Source organism: Olea europaea, unplaced genomic scaffold (genome assembly GCF_002742605.1).
Source record: "Olea europaea var. sylvestris unplaced genomic scaffold, O_europaea_v1 scaffold1154, whole genome shotgun sequence".
NCBI classification, from domain to species: Eukaryota; Viridiplantae; Streptophyta; class Magnoliopsida; order Lamiales; family Oleaceae; genus Olea; species Olea europaea.
Window position 1 is genome coordinate 26,134 of NW_019228939.1, and position 19,970 is coordinate 46,103.

General features: G+C 38.2%; 1 protein-coding gene across 1 annotated transcript; it reads right to left on the reverse strand.

Annotated features, from left to right (window-relative positions):
* Window positions 1–8,621: 8,621 nt before the first annotated feature.
* LOC111373695 (subtilisin-like protease SBT5.6) lies at window positions 8,622–15,713 on the reverse strand. The gene is made up of 9 exons (XM_022996262.1): window positions 15,484–15,713; window positions 15,195–15,387; window positions 14,935–15,111; window positions 14,641–14,752; window positions 10,509–11,070; window positions 10,322–10,419; window positions 9,866–10,223; window positions 9,558–9,771; window positions 8,622–9,476 (listed from the first exon to the last, which is right to left on the reverse strand). Exons 1-9 carry the CDS (start codon window positions 15,562–15,564, stop codon window positions 8,944–8,946), a joined length of 2,328 nt encoding a protein of 775 aa, XP_022852030.1. The 5' UTR covers window positions 15,565–15,713; the 3' UTR covers window positions 8,622–8,943.
* Between the last annotated feature and the right edge of the window lie 4,257 nt (window positions 15,714–19,970).

Sequence of the window (19,970 nt, forward strand, 5' to 3'; positions counted from 1 at the left end):
TTCATTAAAAATTGTAGATGAGTTATTGTCTGATCCTTCAAAAGTAACATTTTTATCAAACTTCAAGTATCTACCGATCTCAATTTTCTTTGTTATTGGATTATACAATTTATAAGCTTTAGACCTCTCGTAATAACCAATGAAAATACATTTCTCATCTTTATTATCCAACTTGGTTCTCATTTCATCAGGAACATGAGCATAGGCAGCTGACAAAAATCTTCAAGGTTCCTGTTATGCCCCTATCTGAACCGCCTCGGAACGCCCTCCACCATATATTCCGACCTGATAAAGACCTGTGCAAAGTGTTTCCGAAATGATATCACCAATGAGCACGCTGCGAAGTACAGGCGATCCCTACTACTGACCTAACTGAAACACCTCGCCCCCCGAGGCCGAGGCCAAGTGGACCCTTGTTAGAAGACCCGCCGTCAATTCCAAAAAGAGATTTGTGCCAAGATCCTCCTTGGACCTAAGGTTTAAATTGTTTTGTCGTCTCCATGAGGTTAGTTGATGTGACTTATCAACTTTATGTCAATTCAACTCAGGAAAAACAAGCTATCCACCCACTCTACAGACGCGGCTGATTGACGCCTATGAGCGAACGCCTCATACCGTCAGATGTATACACGTGTCCCACATCCAACGGTTCATCCCACATATAAATACCCAAGGTTTGACAAGAGGCAAAGGTAATGAAGACTCTTACTACATAGCACTCCATAGCAAGCTTATATATTTTATCTTCCCCCTTATCATTGTTTTGCACAACCCCTGGGTACTGTTCCGACCACCTAAACCTGACTTGACCATCAGAGTGTATACAGCTGCCGCCACCCCCACTGGTCCAGATCGTGTGCATCTGACCGTTCGCTTATTGTGCGTAGGGAGGAATACATGGAGTAGCTCTCAGTTGGCCACGTGGAATGTCCAATTTTCGAGGTCAACAGTTCCAATTGTTGGTTTAGATCCATACCAGGCCTCATGAGGATTTTAGTTTTTCAGACTTTTGATGGTGACATCGCCTCTGCCCAAAATTCTCGTGGTAGTACTTCAATTCATGTCTTATACCAAGATCATTGTAAAACTTATCAAATTCTTTTGAAAGATATTCGGTTCCACGATCAACAATGTCTTAATGGAAAACCCGAAGAACTTTTCAACTTCAGCTTTAAAATTCTTGAATTCTTGAAACAATCAGATTTTTTTCTTGGACAAAATATGTTCAAGCTTATCTACTATAATCATCAATGAAAGAAATGAAATATTTGCTATCTCTGAGAGATGATGTTAGCATTGATCCGCACAAATCTGAATGTACAAGCTGAATTGGTTGATTGGCACTCCAAGACGACTTGTGAGGAAATAGATCTCTATGCTGCTTTCCAAGTTGGCATGCCTCACAAACATCATGAACTTGATCAATTTGGGGAAGACCTTTTTTCCATTTTTTATTTTTATTTTTTGTTGATAATAACTTCAAGCCTCCATAATTTATATGATGGTAACTTCCGTGCCACAACTTGGAGACCCCTTCCTTCATGCCAACAAAGCAAGATGTAATGCCAATAACTTTACATTAAATAGGGAACAAATTATTCGACACCAAAAGAATCTTACCGCAATCTGACTTCCTCTCATCAAAATGCACATTTTAACAAAGAAATTAGCATCAAATCCTTTTCAAACCTAGAACATAAATACATACATCTTTTCAATTTTTCCACTCTTGGTTTCAGTTGATGAAATGTGTCCAGTGCCTTTAATTGCATAAGCTCTTGCATCACCCAATTGTGATCTACCCCATGTCTGATTCCAACAATTCAGAAAACAAGTCTTTATTTCCAGTCATATGCTTACTGTCTCCACTATCCAAATACTAAACATCATTCTTGTGATTATCATAACATGTAAGCAATAAAGTTTTACATTTGTTTTTCTCAATATTATCATCTTGATGAATAAAACTTGTTCGAGCTTTATCATCATTCTTGTTGTGCCAATTGTTGGACCATTTTTTGGCTGATTGTTGGGCATTTTCTTGTGGAGCATAGATCAAGTCTGCCCAGGTCCAACTCCAAGTTATTAGGGCTTGTGTCTTTTACACGTATTTTAGGTTGTAGAATATATATATCGTTTTGTTTTTTCTTTCAGCTTGTGTGGCTGTAGACAGAATTTAAAAGAATTCGATGAGAACTCCAAATATAGGTCTGTGCGTGTGTAATTCCTCAAGGCAATAAAATCCTCTGCAGTTTGTGAAATCTTTGTGCCGTGATTTTATCTTCTTCTGGTCTTTATTTTGCTGCCATTGTTTTGTTAATTACTCCCAGCAATTGGTATCAGAGTCGGGTTTGGGGCTGAGAGAAAAAAATGATGGCTGGAGAAGAACTGAAGGTATCCGGTATTCAGAAGTTTGATGGCATAGATTATGGATACTGGAAGATGCAAATAGAGGACTACCTCTATGGAAAGAAACTCCATCTTCCACTATTGGGGAAGAAACCGGACAACATGGCAGATGCCGATTGGAAGTTGCTGATCGATAGGTCTTGGGAGTCATTCGGTTGACACTTTCAAGGTCAGTTGTACACAACGTCACCAAGGAGAAGACCACTATAGAACTCATGGAGGCTTTGTCAGGTATGTATGAAAAACCTTCTGCTAAAAACAAAGTGCATTTGATGAAAAAATTATTCAATTTGAAGATGGCAGAAGGTGCATTTGTTGCCCAACATTTGAATGAGTTTAATACCATCACTAATCAATTATCATCTGTTGAAATTGAATTTGATAATGAGATTAGAACTCTAATATTGTTGGCATCATTGCCAAATTGATATGATCCAGGAGTCAAGCACAATGAAGGGGAGTGCGAGACAAGATCCGTTGATAGTCGATGGCGAACCAATGACGCGATCAAGGGCAAAGCAAGTGAAACAAGCAATGGGATTGTTCGTTTAAGAAACCATTGATGGAACCATGTTCGAGACTCAAAATGGAGCAACTTTCATGTTCGGATCGAAGGCCAAGTCAACTTGGATCAATTTGTTATCAAGTGACGAAACCGGATGCTGAAAACAAGCCTGTGCGATCGCACAACTAAAACACCATGGGACCACATGGAAGCATACTGAAACTCAAGATGAATTTTTGGTTGAACCATACGACCGCATGAAAATACACCATACCGCATGGACCATTTTTTTGGCCAATTTCCTAATTTTGGCAATTTTTCATATTTTGTTAGTTTTTTATTCTTTTCCATATTTTGGGAATTATGATCGACTTTTGCACGATTTTTACCTAGTTTTTAGGTTTAGTATAAATAGGAATTTCCATTCAATTGTTAAAAACATTTGACATTATTGATATTGAATTAAAGTGAGGCGTATTGTCTTCTCTTCATCATTCTTCATTGAACAACTTCGAACTTATCAAGTGTTAACTTGTGGTGTTCAGACAACCGGATTTAATTCTTGGATTGCATGATCAAGGGGTCTTTCAAGCGTCATTCTTGTTGGATTTTTTTGTTTGACTTTCTTTTGGGTTAATCCTAAACTCTTGGATTAATTTGGCTTTCTTGGGTTCATCAATCTCGTTGTGGGTTTCGTAGTCAACGTTGCTACGGGGTTCGCATCACAAATAGTTGGGAAGCTATGAGAATGGCTGTTAGTAACTTTGCTAGTAAGATGAAATTAAAATATGAAGATATTCGTGATTTGATTTTGGCTGAGGAGGTGGCCAGAAGAGACTCTGGTAAAACCTTGGGATCAAGTTCCGCTCTAAATGTTGATGCTCATGGGAGGTCACATGACAGGAAGTCAAACAGAGGGAGATCAAAGTCAAGGAATATGAGCAGGAGTAAATCAAGGCCTGGACAACAGGCAACCTGCTAGAATTGTGGCAAAACAGGCCACATAGAGAAAAATTGCAGAAATCCGAAGAAGACATATGCTAATGGTGTGAACACAGTAACTGAAGAAATACAAGATGCGTTACTACTTGCAGTTCACAGCTCTGTTGATGACTAGATATTGGATTCAGGGACATCCTTTCACATCTCTTCTCATCGGGATATCATGAGAAACTACATTGCCGGTGATTTTGGAAAACTGCACTTGGCTGATGGACAAGCATTGAACATTGAGGGAATTGGAGATATTGACATTGTACTTTCTAATGGGAACATGTGGACATTGCAGAGGTTAGACACATTCCCGAGTTGAAGACAAACTTAATTTTCGTAGGACAACTCGATGACTCTAGTCACTCAGTAATGTTCTCAAATAGCACCTGGAAGGTTACTAAAGGAGAATTGTTATTGGCTAGAGGCAAGAAGACTAGTACTTTGTACATGACTGACAGTTCTAATGACACTATTGCTACCACTACAGTAGATAGTACAGTAGAGTTGTGGCACTACAGGCTTGGCCATATGAGTCAAAAAGGCATGAAGGAACTCCTGTCTAAAGGCAAGCTCCCAAAGATAAAGTCAGTTAATTTGGGCATGTATAGGAACTATATACTTCGGAAGCAGAAAAAGGTCAGTTTCTTAAAGAGTGGCAGAGCTTTAAAGTCAGGAAAGCTAGATCTTGTACACATAGATGTATAGGGACCTTCTCCAATGGCGTCTCTTGGAGGTTCCCGATACTACGTTACATTCATCGATGATCATAGCAGAAAGGTATGGGTCTATTTTTTGAAATTTAAATTTGAGGTATTTGATGTGTTCAAAAAGTGGAGGCACTAGTTGAAAAAGAGACAAACCTAAAGGTCAAATGCTTAAGGTCAGATAATGGTGGAGAATATATTGATGGATTATTCAAGAAATACTGTGCAATTCATGGTATCAGAATGGAGAAGACCATCCCTAGGACACCACAACAAAATGGTGTCGTTGAGCGCATGAATAGAACCATCAATGAGTGTGCTAGGAGTATGAGGTTACACGCAGGGCTACCACCTACATTATGGGCAAATGCAGTTAACACCGCAGTTTACCTGATCAATCGTGGACCATCAGTCCCATTGGAGAACAGACTGCCTGAGGAGGCCTGGAGCGAAAAAGAGGTTAAGCTTTCCCACTTAAGAACCTTTGGTTGTGTTTCTTATGTTCTTGCTGATTCCAACACTCGCAGCAAACTTGAAGTAAAGTCAATAAAATGCTATTTTATTGGTTATGAAGATGAGGCATTTGGTTATCGATTCTAGGATGAGTAGAATCGAAAGATTATTAGGAGCAAAAATGTGGTGTTCAATGAGAAAGTTATGTACAAGGACAAACCTAGCACAATTGTTGATACAACTCCTTAACAGCACGAGTTTGTGAATTTGGATAAACTTGCAAAGGTCACGGTGCAATATGGAGACATGGGTGATAGTAAGAGTGGGACCAGTGCATCCATTCCTATTACTCCAGAGTCAGATCCAGAACTATCTATACTCGTAGCCACAATTCGGAGATCTACTAGGACTATTCGAGCCCTACAGCGTTTTCCACCGACGTTGAATTACATTTTGTTGACAGATGGTGGAGAACCGCAAAGTTATGAAGAAACCTTGCAGATTAGAATTCGAACAAGTGGGAGTTGGCCATGAAGGATGAGATGGATTCCCTGCTAGGAAATAAGACATGGGAGTTGACAGAACTTCCACTTGGGAAGAAGGTTTTGCAGAACAAGTGGGTGTACCATGTAAAAATTGAGCAAGATGATAGCAAGAGATACAAGGCAAGACTTGTTCTAAAAGGCTTTTAGCAGAAAAGGGGAATTGATTACTCCGAGATCTTTTCTCCTATGGTGAAGATCACGACCATTAGGCTAGTATTGGCCATGGTTGCTGCTGAAGACTTGCATCTTGAACAATTAGATGTGAAAATAGCTTTTCTTCATGGGGATCTAAAAGAAGACATCTACATGCACCAGCCTGAAGGATTCATAGTTCAAGGCAAAGAGAATTTGGTTTGTAAACTAACAAAGAGCCTGTACGGTTTGAAACAAGCTCCTAGACAGTGGTACAAGAAATTTGACAACTTCATGTGCAACTCAGTGTATATCAGATGTCAGGAAGATCATTGTTGCTATGTCAGGTATTTTGAAAATTCTTATATCATTCTATTGTTATACGTGGATGATATGCTCATTGCACAGCATTAACGAGATCAATAATCTGAAGAAATAGTTGTCAAAGTTTGCAATGAATGATTTGGGAGCTGTCAAACAAATTCTTGGTATCAGGATCACGAGAGATAGAGTCAATGATATGTTGAGACTCTCACAAGCTGAGTGTGTGAAAAAGGTACTTAGTAGATTTAACATGAACCAGGCCAAACCAGTCAATACACCGTTGGGAAGTCACTTCAGACTCAACAAAGATCAGTCACCAAAAACAAAGGAGGAACATGACTATATAGATAAGGTTTCTTATGCTTCGGCTATTGGTTCTCTAATGTATGCTATGGTCTGTACAAGATCAGATATTACACATGCAGTAGGAGTTGTAAGTAGATACATGAGTAACCCGGGATGACAACATTGGGAGGCTGTGAAATGGATTTTGAGGTACCTAAAAGGCTCTACATAAGCATGTCTGTGTTTCACTGGAGAAAGTATAGAGTTACAGGGTTTTGTTGATGATGATTTGGCCGGAGATGCTGATAGTAGAAAGAGCACCACTGGCTTTGTTTACACTTTGAGTGGTACTGTCGTGTCATGGGGTGCCAACCTACAAAAGACTATATCTTTATCTACTACAGAAACGGAGTATGTTGCAGTGTCAGAAGCTTCAAAGGAGATGATTTGGCTACAAAACTTCTTGGAGGAATTGGGCAAAGAGAAGCAGAAGGGTACTCTTTACAGCAATAGTTAAAGTACCATATTCCTTGCCAAGAATTCGGCATTTCATTCCAGGACAAAGCACATTCAGATCAGGTATCATTTCATTCGGTCCTTACTTGATGATGGTCAGTCAGTTGATACTTGAAAAGATTTGTGGAAGCAAGAACCCTGCTGATATGCTAACAAAGGGTGTTACACTTGAGAAACTGAAGTTATGTGCAACTTCAGTTGGTCTTCAGGTTTGAAGGCAAGGGTCACAAGTTGCAGAGGTGGAGGATATTCTTTTCTAAGGTGGATGGTGATACATTGGTTGATCTAGTCTCCAAGTGGGAGAATTGTTGGGTCGTTTTTTGGCTGATTGTTGGGCCTTTTCTTGTGGAGCCTAGATCAAGTCTACCCAAGTCCAAGTTATTAGGGACAAGTCTTTTACACGTATTTTAGGTTGTAGAATATATATATATATATATATATATTCTTTTGTTTTTTTCTTTCAGCTCGTGTGGCTGTAGACAGAATTTAAAAGAATTCCGTGAGAACTCCAAATATGGGTCTGTGCGTGTGTAATTCCTCAAGACAATAAAATCCTCTGCAGTTTGTGAAATCTTTGTGTTGTGATTTTATCTTCTTCTGGTCTTTATTGTGCTGCCATTGTTTTGTTAATTACTCCAAGCACCAACACTCATTACTTTTATGGCCAGGTTTGTGACAATAATAGCACTCCATATATTCCTTTTGCTAATATCAACCATCATTGCTTTTATGGCCAGGTTTGTGTGTTAATAATAGCACTCCATATATTCCTTTTGCTAATATCAACCATCATTGCTTTTATGTCCAGGTTGATAGCAATTATAGCATTCAATGCATTCTTTTTTACCTCTTGGTTGATATCCTTGGCCTCTTCCTTGTCAACAATTATTTTTATGGTCATCTTTTCTTCTTTAGAATATCCACCACTTTGAAATCCTCTGCCTCTTTCGTGAATATTGTTGCCTCTTCCTCAACCTCTAGATCTTCCTCTTCCCGTACCTTGTCCAATAATATTATTGGAAGCAAGGCCTCTCGAAATTTGAGATTTTAGAGCTTGGTCAGAGAAAGAAAGATTCCAGTGCTTTATTCGCAATTCATGAGATTTTTAGGATGCAAGTAAATCATCTAATGAAAGCGATGACAGGTCCTTAAATTCTTCAATAGCAGCAGCTGTGAAGTTGAATTTTTGTGGCAAACTTTGAAGAATTTTCTCCACAACTTTTTAATCGTCTAAAATTTTTACCATTGAATGACATTTGATTTAACATAGAGGTCACTCTTGTAAAATAATCTGAATTATTTTCTTCTTCTTTCATCTCAAATTTCTCAAATTCTAGCCTTAAAGATTGCGAGCCTACCTTTTTTTTACTTTATCTTCTCCTCGATGTGCAGTTCGTAAATCTCCCAAGCTTGCTTTGAAGTTTCTGCCTTCGAGATTCATTCAAACACCGATCTTTCAACTGATTTGTAATTATTGAAAAGAGCTTTGTCGTCTTCTACTCTCCTGTCATTTAAAACATCTTTCTGTGCTTGAGTCAATCCATCTTCACCCTTTGTTTCTTCAAAACGTTCATCAAAAGTGCTCCACAACTTCAAAATCTGTTGCTACTGCTCTATTCAGACCACAGTTTCTGTGGAAAAAAATAATAATAAAAATAAAAATAAAAATAAAAATTGTAGGCTTTGATACCAATTTGAGGGCACAAAAGCTAAATACTTAATTTTAGAAAGTTTTAGTTAAATACATTCAATACATTACTAATTACATCAGATTATAGTCCTATTAATACAAGCTAGATGACATAGAAAATTACAGAAGAATTAATGTGACTATCCGATATTCAAGGAGGCTCCTCAAATACATCATTTCAACAATAGAATTTTAGGAGACATTTGACTCAAATAAATTTTCTGCGTGAATGGTTCTACACAAAATAATTTGGTTTACTTTTCCTAAATCTTGATATAAAGTTTGTCTAGTGTTGAAGCCTGTTATTGTTGCCGGTCTTCATTAATGACAAATACAACTTTGATGATAATACAAGACACTAACCACAAAAACAAAAGGGAAAAATATCTATACGACTGAAACTGCAATGGGACTTCGGACATTGTGAATCCCATCAAACCAGGTATACCATCCAAATGCGTACTTGTCTTTCTCCATGCCTTTATTTACACTATTTGCTTTTACTGTGATGGTGAATGTCTTCCTCTGGCCAACATGATTAAAGAATAAAATTGAAGGTGAAACCTTCACTGAGAATCCCGGTGGTGGTATAACTTTGATGAAATAGACACTCTTACTGCTGCCAACATTTGTGACTCTTCGCTCTACAGTAGAGGTGCCATTGAGTTTGGGAATGGCGAGGGATGGATAATTGAGATCAGCAGGAGAGGGTGGCTTTATAGGACACTTGAAGGAAGAATCCAGGTTCTTAACTTCAATGCTGCAGAGGAAAAGAAGATAGTCAGTGTATGATGCATCATACACGAGTCCAGGATCGGCTGCTTTCGATGGCCTAAAATGACCTGATCCAAATTGGAAAGGATCTGCTGGCTTGCCGGACGCATCAGTTATTGGCTTGCCTACATTGTTAATCAGTTCCGCTGCAGGAAATGGTATTAAATACGATTGGAAATAAATGCTACTAGTCTAGAAAAATGTTGGACAAGATTCACAAAATGTACCCGAGGTTATCAGAGCAGATCTTATAGCAGAACTACTCCAACTGGGATGTATGGCCTTCAGAAGTGCAGATGCCGCACCTATATGGGGGCATGACATAGAAGTTCCTGATAGGATATTATATTTCACTATGCGATGATCTTGGTCAAGTTTCGTTGGAGATGAGGCTTCACTCCATGCAGCCAATATATTTAGCCCTGGAGCCGTAATATCTGGCTGTCAAGTAAGCCATCAAAGTTATTTGTGTGCATTTTACTCATTCAAGATCCTATGTTGCAATAGTTAGATATGAATTTGTATCTCCACTTACCTTGAGAATATTGGGTGAAACTGTGCTCGGGCCTCTACTGGTGAAGGAAGCCATGAATGGTGCTGGCTTGCTATCTAACTTTGTTGTAGCTGGTGCTATATAGGCCATTGGTGTTTTTGTAGAATGGATATAGTTGAGAATTTCAAGAGCATTTTCATAATTGACACCAGTGGCTGGAAGAATATGAGTATCAACTGCTAGTTCAGCTCCATTTGCTCTACCATTTCCCAAGATGAAACCAATCCCACCAGCCCTTTTCACTTCCCAGCCTTTTCCCACTCTTGTTCCATTCCCTCGTAAACATAATACAATCTTCCCCTTTGTGGCCTTGGGTGAAAGTGAACCAGGTAGACATTGCCTTCACATTATCAATGTTCAAAATTCAATACGCACACAAATACAGATAGACACAGGGACAACAAACAGACAGAGACAGAGGGAGAGAGATCAGAGAACCCGGAGATATTTTTTGGCACATCAGCATTGACTATTTGGGCTGCATAAACTAGTTGATACATCTTTTTTTCCAGCATATATGGAGTTACTGTTTGTCCCTGAGAATATTCACAGAAGAAAATGGAACTTAAATCAGTGATCAACAGTATTGTCAAATGATTTTTTCCTAGTGGAATGCTTGGTTTACCTCAATTTTCCTGCCATTTCCCAGCACAATAGGTGCTAAAAACTTCCGGTCAATGCTACTAGCACCAACTGTGATAATCCAGGGAGCCATATTAGATAATGTAGCAGGTGAAGGGCCCGAGTTCCCTGCGCTGCAAGCCACCACTATATTTTTCTTGATCGCGTGAAGCGCTCCAATGGCAATACCATCTTCATTGAAGGAAACAGGATCCTTTGTCCCAATTGAAATGCTCAATACATGAACACCATCAGCAATTGCATCATCCATGGCAGCCAACATGTCTTCCATAAAGCACGTATTTCCCTCTTCTTTCCCTTGGCCGGGAATTGCCCAGCAGACTTTGTAGATAGCCAGTCGGACAAGTGGTGCGCCACCTGATGCAGTGCCCTGGGCAAATCCACCCAATGCAGAAACATTTTGAACACTTCGGCCTCCAACTGTTGATGCTGTGTGAGTTCCATGTCCATCCTTGTCACGAGGGGACCGATAATCCAATGTTCCGTTAATAGGGCCATAGTGTGCCTCATAACCCTTGATGTAGTATCGTGCACCTATTATTTTCCTGTCATTGAACAAATTATAAGTGCTGTTTGAGGCAAAAATTTCGAACCAGACAAATATGGTGTTCACCGCACAAATTCTAGTTTCTTTGCGTCTATAAAGAGCTATATCAGGTGACCATTGTTGGGACCGATGACCAATTATGCAGGAATTGAGATTTAATGAATTACACAATTGAAGTAATAAAACAAGATCACAAAGTAACCAAGAACAAGATTAAAGTAAAATATGCAAAATAAAATGGAACTGGCAGAGGAACGATGTTATTTTATTCAATCACTATGAAAGGAGAGAATTACAGCAATTGGTTTCAACAATACTGAAAGAGGAGACTCATATTTATACCACACGAGTCTAGCGCTAAAAGAGTCCTAAAAAGGTAGAAATTCTAGGTTAAACGTGAAAAAAAAAAGGAGAAAAAAAGGCTGCGTGATTCCGTTCCAATTGGATGCAGTTTGATCTTTCCACTCCAAAAATATTTCTTTCCTAATTTCACTCGGATTTGGATACCAATTTATTCCCTTTCCTTTTGTCTGCCACTTTGATTCCTTTTGCAATTTTAATTCCAACACGCAATCAAAGACTCCCAATCCAATTGAGAGTCACAAATCTAACAATTTCCACCTTGACTCGAAATTCTGGTGCAACGAACAAAGCTCCAAAATTTCTTCACCTTGAGAAATAAATTCGTCTGCATCACAATAACCAAGCTTCTCAACACAGTACTAAACTCTCCACGAAAACATGTTCCTCCGCTTGCCGTCGACAAGCGACACCCGAACCTAAACCTAGGTTCCCAAAATTCCACCAAGGAATTAATATTCACTAGACAGGGTCGAAGCACACTCTATAGCAGAAACCAAACACAGTACTTGATCAGAAAGTCCCTTGCCAGAACTATCACCTTCAACGATCCTCAAAGCATCCCAGACATTATTGACAACACTGTACCTATGCTCCATGGATCTCCCTCTGGCATTTGAACACAGTGCAACTGCTGAATTTGGTGGCAAAGCAGAATCACCAACGCTTTCCCTAGCAATATTTAGAACTGATCCAGAGCCCAACACAAGAGATATTGTACCAAACTGAATGTCCACCACGATACTGAACTTGCCCGAATGTCTCCTAACTGGTTCTGCGTTCCCCTGCAAGATGTATAATTTGGACTTTCTCCGTCCTTCCAGTACAACCCGGACACCCTTTCGAACCTTCAAGACTCCACCTCCAACAAAAAATTTGTACCCTTTTGCATCCAAGGTACTCAGTAATATGAGATTCTTTGTCAAGTCTGGAACATGACGAATCTGATCAAGTGTCCTCACTGTCCCATCTTATAGCCTTAATCTGACTGGACCGATTCCTGCAATCCGACAAGATTGGTTGTTTCCCATGACAACTCCACCTTGCTTCACCGTCTCATATGTCTGGAATAACGCCCTATTAGGACACATATGAGACGAACATGCAGAATCCAGAATCCACTCCTCAGGTTTGGATTCCCCGTCAGATAAAGCCAACATCACATCTTCATCATCACAAAAATTCTTAGCAATATTAGTCTCATTCGAATTACCTGATTGTCCCCACATGATTTGCATGTAAATTACCTTTACCCTGTAACTTGTCGCAATCTTTCTTGATGTGTCCTTTCTTCTTGCAGTAATAACAATACACATTGCTATACCTCACCTTCAATCTACCCCTCCGTCGATCACCATGAGTAACAAGAGCATCCCCACCCCTAGATGTAGGATCTCCAACCAACAACTCCATCTTTACCTTTGAGAACAGGGCGCCGTGTACATCCTCAATGATTAGCGTGTCACGACTATATAATATAGTATCACGAAACGACGAATAAGAGCCAGGTAATGAACACAACAGGATCAAGGCCAGATCCTCTTCATCATACTTTACCTCCAACGTCTCCAGATCTGCAACGATTTTCTTGAACATAGCAAGATGGTCCTGCAGTAACCCTCATTCCGCTATGCGATGGGAATACAACTTCTGCTTTAGAGTCAGTTTGCTCGTCAGATTCTTTGTCATGCACAATTGCTCCAACTTGAGCCACAAAGCAACCGATGTCTTCTCCTTCAAGACATCCTGCAGTATATTATTAGACAAATGAAGATGAATCAATGATGTAGCCTTTCTATTCTTCTGTTGCTTCTCCTCCATAGACCAATTTGCTGGCATCTTCTCAAAACCCAGCAAAGCATCATCAAGTTTTATCTGCGTCAACACAGCCCTCATCTTTACTTGTCATAGCAAAAACCTTGTATTGCGATCAAGCAGTGAAATATCATACTTCATCGAAGCCATCTCTAAAAACCTCAATCAAATCACGAAAAACTTGCAATCTTGCTCTGATACCACTTTGTTGGGATCGATGATCAATTATGCAGGAATTGAGATTTAATGAATTACACAATTGAAGTAATAAAACAAGATCACAAAGTAACCAAGAACAAGATTATAAAGTAAAAAATGCAAAATAAAAGGGAACTGACAGAGGAACGATGTTATTTTATTTAATCATTATGAAAGGAGAGAATTACAGCAATTGGCTTCAACAATACTGAAAGAGGAGACTCATATTTATACCACACGAGTCTAGCGCTAAAAGAGTCCTAAAAAGGTAGAAATTCTAGGTTAAACATGAAAAAAAAAAAAAGAGAGAGAAAAAGAGGCAGCGTGATTCCATTCAATTTCGTTCCAATTGGATGCAGTTTGATCTTTCCATTCCAATAATATTTCTTTCCTTAATTTCACTCGAATTTGGATACCAATTTATTTCCTTTCCTTTTGTCCGCCACTTTGATTCCTTTTGCAATTTTAATTCCAACACGCAATCAAAGACTCCCAATCCAATTGAGAGTCATAAATCTAACAACCATATTGTATAAAACGGTTAAAACAAGTGATTATAGCCCTTACAAAAAGATCACTGACTTTTAAATCTCTTTCTGCCCATATCACGTTGAGATACCACGATTTGTCATATTGGTTTATGCTTTACAACTATACAATGACCTGTCAGATAGGGAATGCCCATAAATATTTGGTCTAGCAAAAGCACAGAATAATTGGTAACGCCTTTGGCACAGAAGAACAGTGAAATAGACACTTAAAGGGATAGAAGTTCACAAGATGGCATTGCAAGAAGCCAAAACTAATAAATTCCTGCCAGAATTTATCACAGTTTGATTGGAAATAGACAAGCCAGGAATCATAAGCCGAACATAGACAAATAAGTGATGCATATAAGGACATGAATGTAGGACAAGAAGCTGGGGCCAATTCACGCTTTAGCTGAAAATGTCATTTCTGATAATTTAGGAAACAACCTAGAAGAAACAGGCTTAATCCCTCTTTGGAGGTATAAAGTTCCTTAATTCAAGATGGTTCTCTCAGTATTAGAGTTATGCGCCAAACCCCTATCATTTAGCTGATGTTGTTAATTAAGTAGTGACGAGGCCAGACTACGGCTAGATTTTTCTTCTACAATATAGAAGGGCAGCTTTAGAATGTGACATTTATTGAAGGGAATATAAAGAAAACTCACTTGTTACAGTTTGATGAGTTGAATGCATCTCCTGATTGACAAATTCCTTTCCATGATGGTGGATATGGTCCCATTCCTTCATCGCTGAAGCTTTTTGATTCTGGCCACACACCTGATTAATAACCAAAAAAAAAAAAAAAAATATCATATGCAATCATGGCAATCTGATCAATAATTCTTCATGGGATATTTGATGTACAATATAAGACTCGACTATGACGAAATTCTTATTTTATTCCTGTTAAAATCATCCAACGCAATTAAGAAGGAAAAAGAAATTTATATTTACAATACCATTATCTAGCATGCCAACAATAACATTTTGGCCATATCTTGATTTCAGTAACAAGTCTTCCTTCAACTGAAACCCTTTACTTCCTTGTTGTAGACCGGAAAATTCCCATGACCTTGTAGTGTGCAAAAAGTACTTCGTTGAATGGCTTCGTAATACAGACAACACCTCCTCAATCTCTGTTAACAAAAATTACAATATTGAGTTAGACAAACACACAAAAATACACACACATAGAGAGAGAAGTGGTGGTTCTACTCACCGGAGAGTTTGGAGGCTTCATCTGGGGTGAGCAATGCCGCGAAGCCATTGATGCTGGACTTGTAACTGTAAATAAGAGAAGATTTAGCATCTTCCACAGTTTCTTTCACAGAGAACAGATATGAATGATGGTTTTCTTCAATTTCATTATATGTTTTCTCTCCACTATGTTCTCCAAGGTACACTATATACACCTGCAAATGACAGCATATTTAGTGAAAGATATGAAACTAAAAGAACTATGTAGGTTTTGACATGGTTAAGAATCAATCAGTAAGTGGAATTAGAACCTGTTTCTCATGACAAGAAGCCAGGAGAACAAGAAGGAGAACCAAAAGAAATACTGGAAAATTCTTCCCAGTTAAAGCCATGGAAAATTGCTCAATGTTGAACTGATACACTGGAATATTTATGGTAACAATAATGCTTCTCAAGCAGGGTTTAAAAACAGGGGCTTTGTCGCAGCACCTATACGGGTGTTTTTATTTTTCTGTTTAATGATGTTACGCTACGTATCTCCCTATTTTTAAACTTTATCACTAAGCCTCTTAGTAATCTACTTGCACAGAATCCCGCTTAAATAAGAAATTCATTCTTTTTAGTTTAGAATTGACAAATCTTCTTTATGAGATTAACTATTTATTTACTGTTGGGCAATTTGAATTATTGCAAGAATAAATTTATCAATTTAAGAAATTAATTAGAACGATCAACTATGCAAATAAATAATCCAAGCAAAAATAAGAAAGCATAACACCAAATTTTACGTGGAAAAAACCCTCCAATGTAGAGGGGAAAAAAATCACGGGGCAACTCCGGCCAAAATCCACTACAATAAAATATAGATTACAATTATTCAAGTTTATGCCCCAAAACTAGAATTATCCACAAATTGGAATACCAAAATAATTAATCTCTAAGACCACAAATTTATCTCACCACAAATCAACACTATGATTAAACTTGTGAGAACCCACTATGAATACTCCAAAATATATCTTAGAGAAAATTCCAATTTGTATTATGTAGAGAAGAAAGAAAAACGAAAAGCCCAACTCTCAATTTCTTTTAGGTCAACAATTGTGGGCGCGCGCGCGCACACACACACACACATATATATACACACCCAAAAACTGTGGCTGCAAGTAAGAAAAAGAGAGAGACAAATTCAATGGTAAAAAACAACGGCTAAAGGATTGTGAGAATTGAACTTGGTTTTCATTGAGAGAAACACAAACCATTGCTGCTGAAGTAAAACTAGTCGTGGTGCACGTGTAGGAAGAATAGAAGGAAGAAAAAGGATTTTTCTTCAATTTTGGGTGTGGATTCACACAGGTCATTTTTCTTTCTTCTCTACATAATACAAATTGAAATTTTCTCTAAGATATATTTTGGATTTGTATTCATAATGGGTTCTCACAAGTTTAATCATAGTGTTGATTTGTGGTGAGATAAATTTGTGGTCTTAGAGATTAATTATTGTGGTGTTCCAATTTGTGGATAATTCAAATTTTGGGGTATAAACTTGAATAATTGTAATCTATATTTTATTATAGTGGATTTTGGCTAGAGTTGCCCCGTGGTTTTTTTCCCTCTACATTGGAGGGGTTTTTTCCACGTAAAATTTGGTGTTGTGCTTTCTTATTTTTGCTTGGATTATTTATTTGCATAGTTGATCGTTCTACTTAATTGTTTGGATTGATAAATTTATTCTTGCAATAATTGAAATTGCCCAACAAAGTGGTATAAGAGCTCAGGTTGTGTGGGTGTGGTTTTATTGCAGAATAAATGGAAAATGCTTCGGGCACTATGATTAAATTATCGACTTCAAATTATTCTATTTGGAAGCCTATGATGGAGGATATCTTGTATTGTAAAGATTTACATGAACCTATTGAAGGTGATAGTGCTAAGCCAAGCAATGTGAGTGACGGTGACTGGAAGAAGATGAACAGGAAAGCCATTGGATATATTAGACAGTGGGTTGAAATTAATGTTTTCCATCATATATCTCAAGAGACAGATACACATAGTATTTGGGGAAAACTGGAGAGTCTCTATGAGAGAAAGACTGCTCAAAATAAAGCTTTTGCTATTAGAAAGCTTGTGAATCTGAAACTAAAGGAGGGAAAATCAGTTGCTGAGCATTTGAGTGAATTTCAAGACTTGATAAATCAGTTAACTACAATGAAAATAGTGCTAGATGATGAGATGCAAGCACTATTACTTCTGAATTCATTACCTGATAGTTGGGAGACTTTGGTGGTATCACTTAGTAACTCCGCTCCGAATGGTGTGTTGGAACTTACTCTAGTTAAAGACATCTTGTTTAATGAAGAAATAAGAAGAAAAGACTTGGGTAAGAATGATGTATAGGCTCTTATTACAGAGAACAGAGGTAGGAGTAAAAGTAGAGGTCCTAAGGGACGGGGTAATTTCAGAAGTCAGTCAAAGACAAGAGCGAATGTCAAATGTTTTTATTGTGGTAAAGAGGTCATATAAAGAAACATTGGATGGCTTGGAAAAATAAATTAAAAGAAGAGAAAAATTAGAATAAGACTGATAAATACAGCAGCTAGTGCTTTAGAAGAAGAAGAAGTAGTGGTAGTAGTATTTTCGGCTGAAAATGAGCAATGTTGTCATGTTGTAGATTCATTTGTTGAATGGGTTATTGACTCAGCAACTTTTTACCATGTTACTCCAAGATGGGAGTTCTTCACTTCATACAAATCAAGTAACTTTGGCAGAGTGAAGATGGGTAATGATAGTTTTGTCAGTATTGCAGGAATTAGTGACATCTCTCTTCAGACAGATATTGGATGTAGCTTGACATTGAAGAATGTGCGACATGTTCCTGACATGCGCTTGAATTTACTATCTACACATGCATTTGATGAAGCATGGTATGACTGTTATTTTGGCAATGGGAGATGGAAACTAACAAAAGGGTCAATAGTATTTGCTAGAGGAAATATTTGTTGCACACTTTACAAGACACAAGTAAAGGTGTAGAGAGAAGCGGTAAATGTAACTAAAAGCGATTCTTCACCAGACTTGTGGCACAAGCGGTTGGCTCACATGAGCGAGAAAGGATTACAGATTTTGGCAAAGAAGTCTCTCATTCCTTTTACCAAAGGTACATTTTAAAGTCTTGTGATTATTATTAATTTGGTAAACATCATAGTGTATCCTTTCAGAAATCCTCTAATAGAAAATCTAATGTTTTGGATTTGATTTATTCTGATGTGTGTGGTCCCATTGAGGTGGAGTCCTTAGGTGGCAATAAGTATTTTCTTACTTTTATTGATGATACTTCACGAAAGTTGTGGGTGTTCTTTTTGAGATCAAAAGACCAGGTTTTTCAGTACTTCAAAGAATTTCATGCCATGGTCGAACGAGAAAGTGGAAAGCTTTTGAAGTGTCTCCAAACTGACAATGGAGGGGAATAAACGTTTAAAGTGTTTAAAGATTACTGCTTAGAACATGGTATTAGACATGAAAAGACAGTTCCTAGTACTCCACAGCACAACGATGTGGCAGAGAGAACGAATCGTACAGTCGGTCTCCATCAGCTCATTTGGATTTTGAAATTCCAGAAAAATTGTGGACAGGAAAAGATGTTTCTTACTCTCACTTGAAGGTTTTTGGGTGCAAAGCATTTTCACATGTGGCTAAGGAACAACGGTTAAAACTAGATGATAAAGTCAGTCCTTGCATTTTTGTTGGCTATGGAGATGTAGAATTTGGCTATAGATTATGGGATCTAGAAAAGAAGAAAATATTCAGAAGCAGAGATTTGATTTTTCATGACAATCAGAATTTGGCAGATGTTGAGAAATCTAGGAATCAAAGACGTGTTATTGAGGGTGTCACTGACCTTACACTTGTCTCCTTGCCTTCAGACAATGTCACTCAGGGGGTAGAGACACACGTTGACAATCATGCTGATGAGCCAACAAGAGTTTATAAGGATGATTTAGACGATGTTGAGCAGGGGGGCAATATACTACATCAGAATCTCATATCAGAAGATCTACCAGGGAGCATCATCCATCAACCAGGTATCCAATATTAGATTATGTGTTGGTAACTGATGAGGGGGAGCCAGAATGTTTTTAGGAGGTAGAACTCATAAGGACAAACAAAGCTAGGTGAAGGCTACGCAGGAAGAGATGAATTCTTTGTAGAAGAATAACACTTATGAGCTAACAGAGCTTCCTAAAGGTAAAAAGACATTGAAAAATAAATGGGTGTTCAAGCTAAAGAAAGATGGTGAAAAGCTAGTGAAGTATAAAGCTCGATTGGTGGTAAAAGGCTTCGGTCAGAAGAAAGGGATTGACTTTGATGAGATATTCTCTCATGTTGTCAAAATGACTTCTATTCGAGTAGTTTTGGATTTAGCAGCTAGTTTGGATCTTGAGCTTGAGCAGTTAGACGTCAAGATCGCATTTTTCCATGGTAATTTGGAGGAAGAAATCTACATGGTTCAACCAGAGGGATTTGAAGTAAGAAGAAAAGAACATATGGTTTGCAGGTTGAAAAAGAGTTTGTATGGGTTGAAAAACGCTCCAAGATAGTGGTATAAGAAGTTTGATTCATTTATGGTGGGTCATGGTTATACCAGGACAGATACAGATCATTGTGTTTATGTCAGATAATTCCATGGTGGCAACTTCATCATCCTTTTGCTACATGTAGATGATATGTTGATAGTGGGACAGGATGTTCAGTTAATTCACAGTTTGAAAGTAGATCTGTTCAAGTCGTTTGACATGAA

Bases quoted from the DNA above. Each gene is read 5' to 3' on its own strand.
- LOC111373695 (XM_022996262.1), bottom strand. From the start codon at position 15,564: ATGGCTTTAACTGGGAAGAATTTTCCAGTATTTCTTTTGGTTCTCCTT. The intron at 11,071-14,640 runs GTGAGTTTTCTT...GTTCAATGACAG, and splicing joins AACTCATCAAACTGTAACAA to GAAAATAATAGGTGCACGAT. The intron at 10,420-10,508 runs GTAAACCAAGCA...GAATATTCTCAG, and splicing joins GAAATGGCAGGAAAATTGAG to GGACAAACAGTAACTCCATA.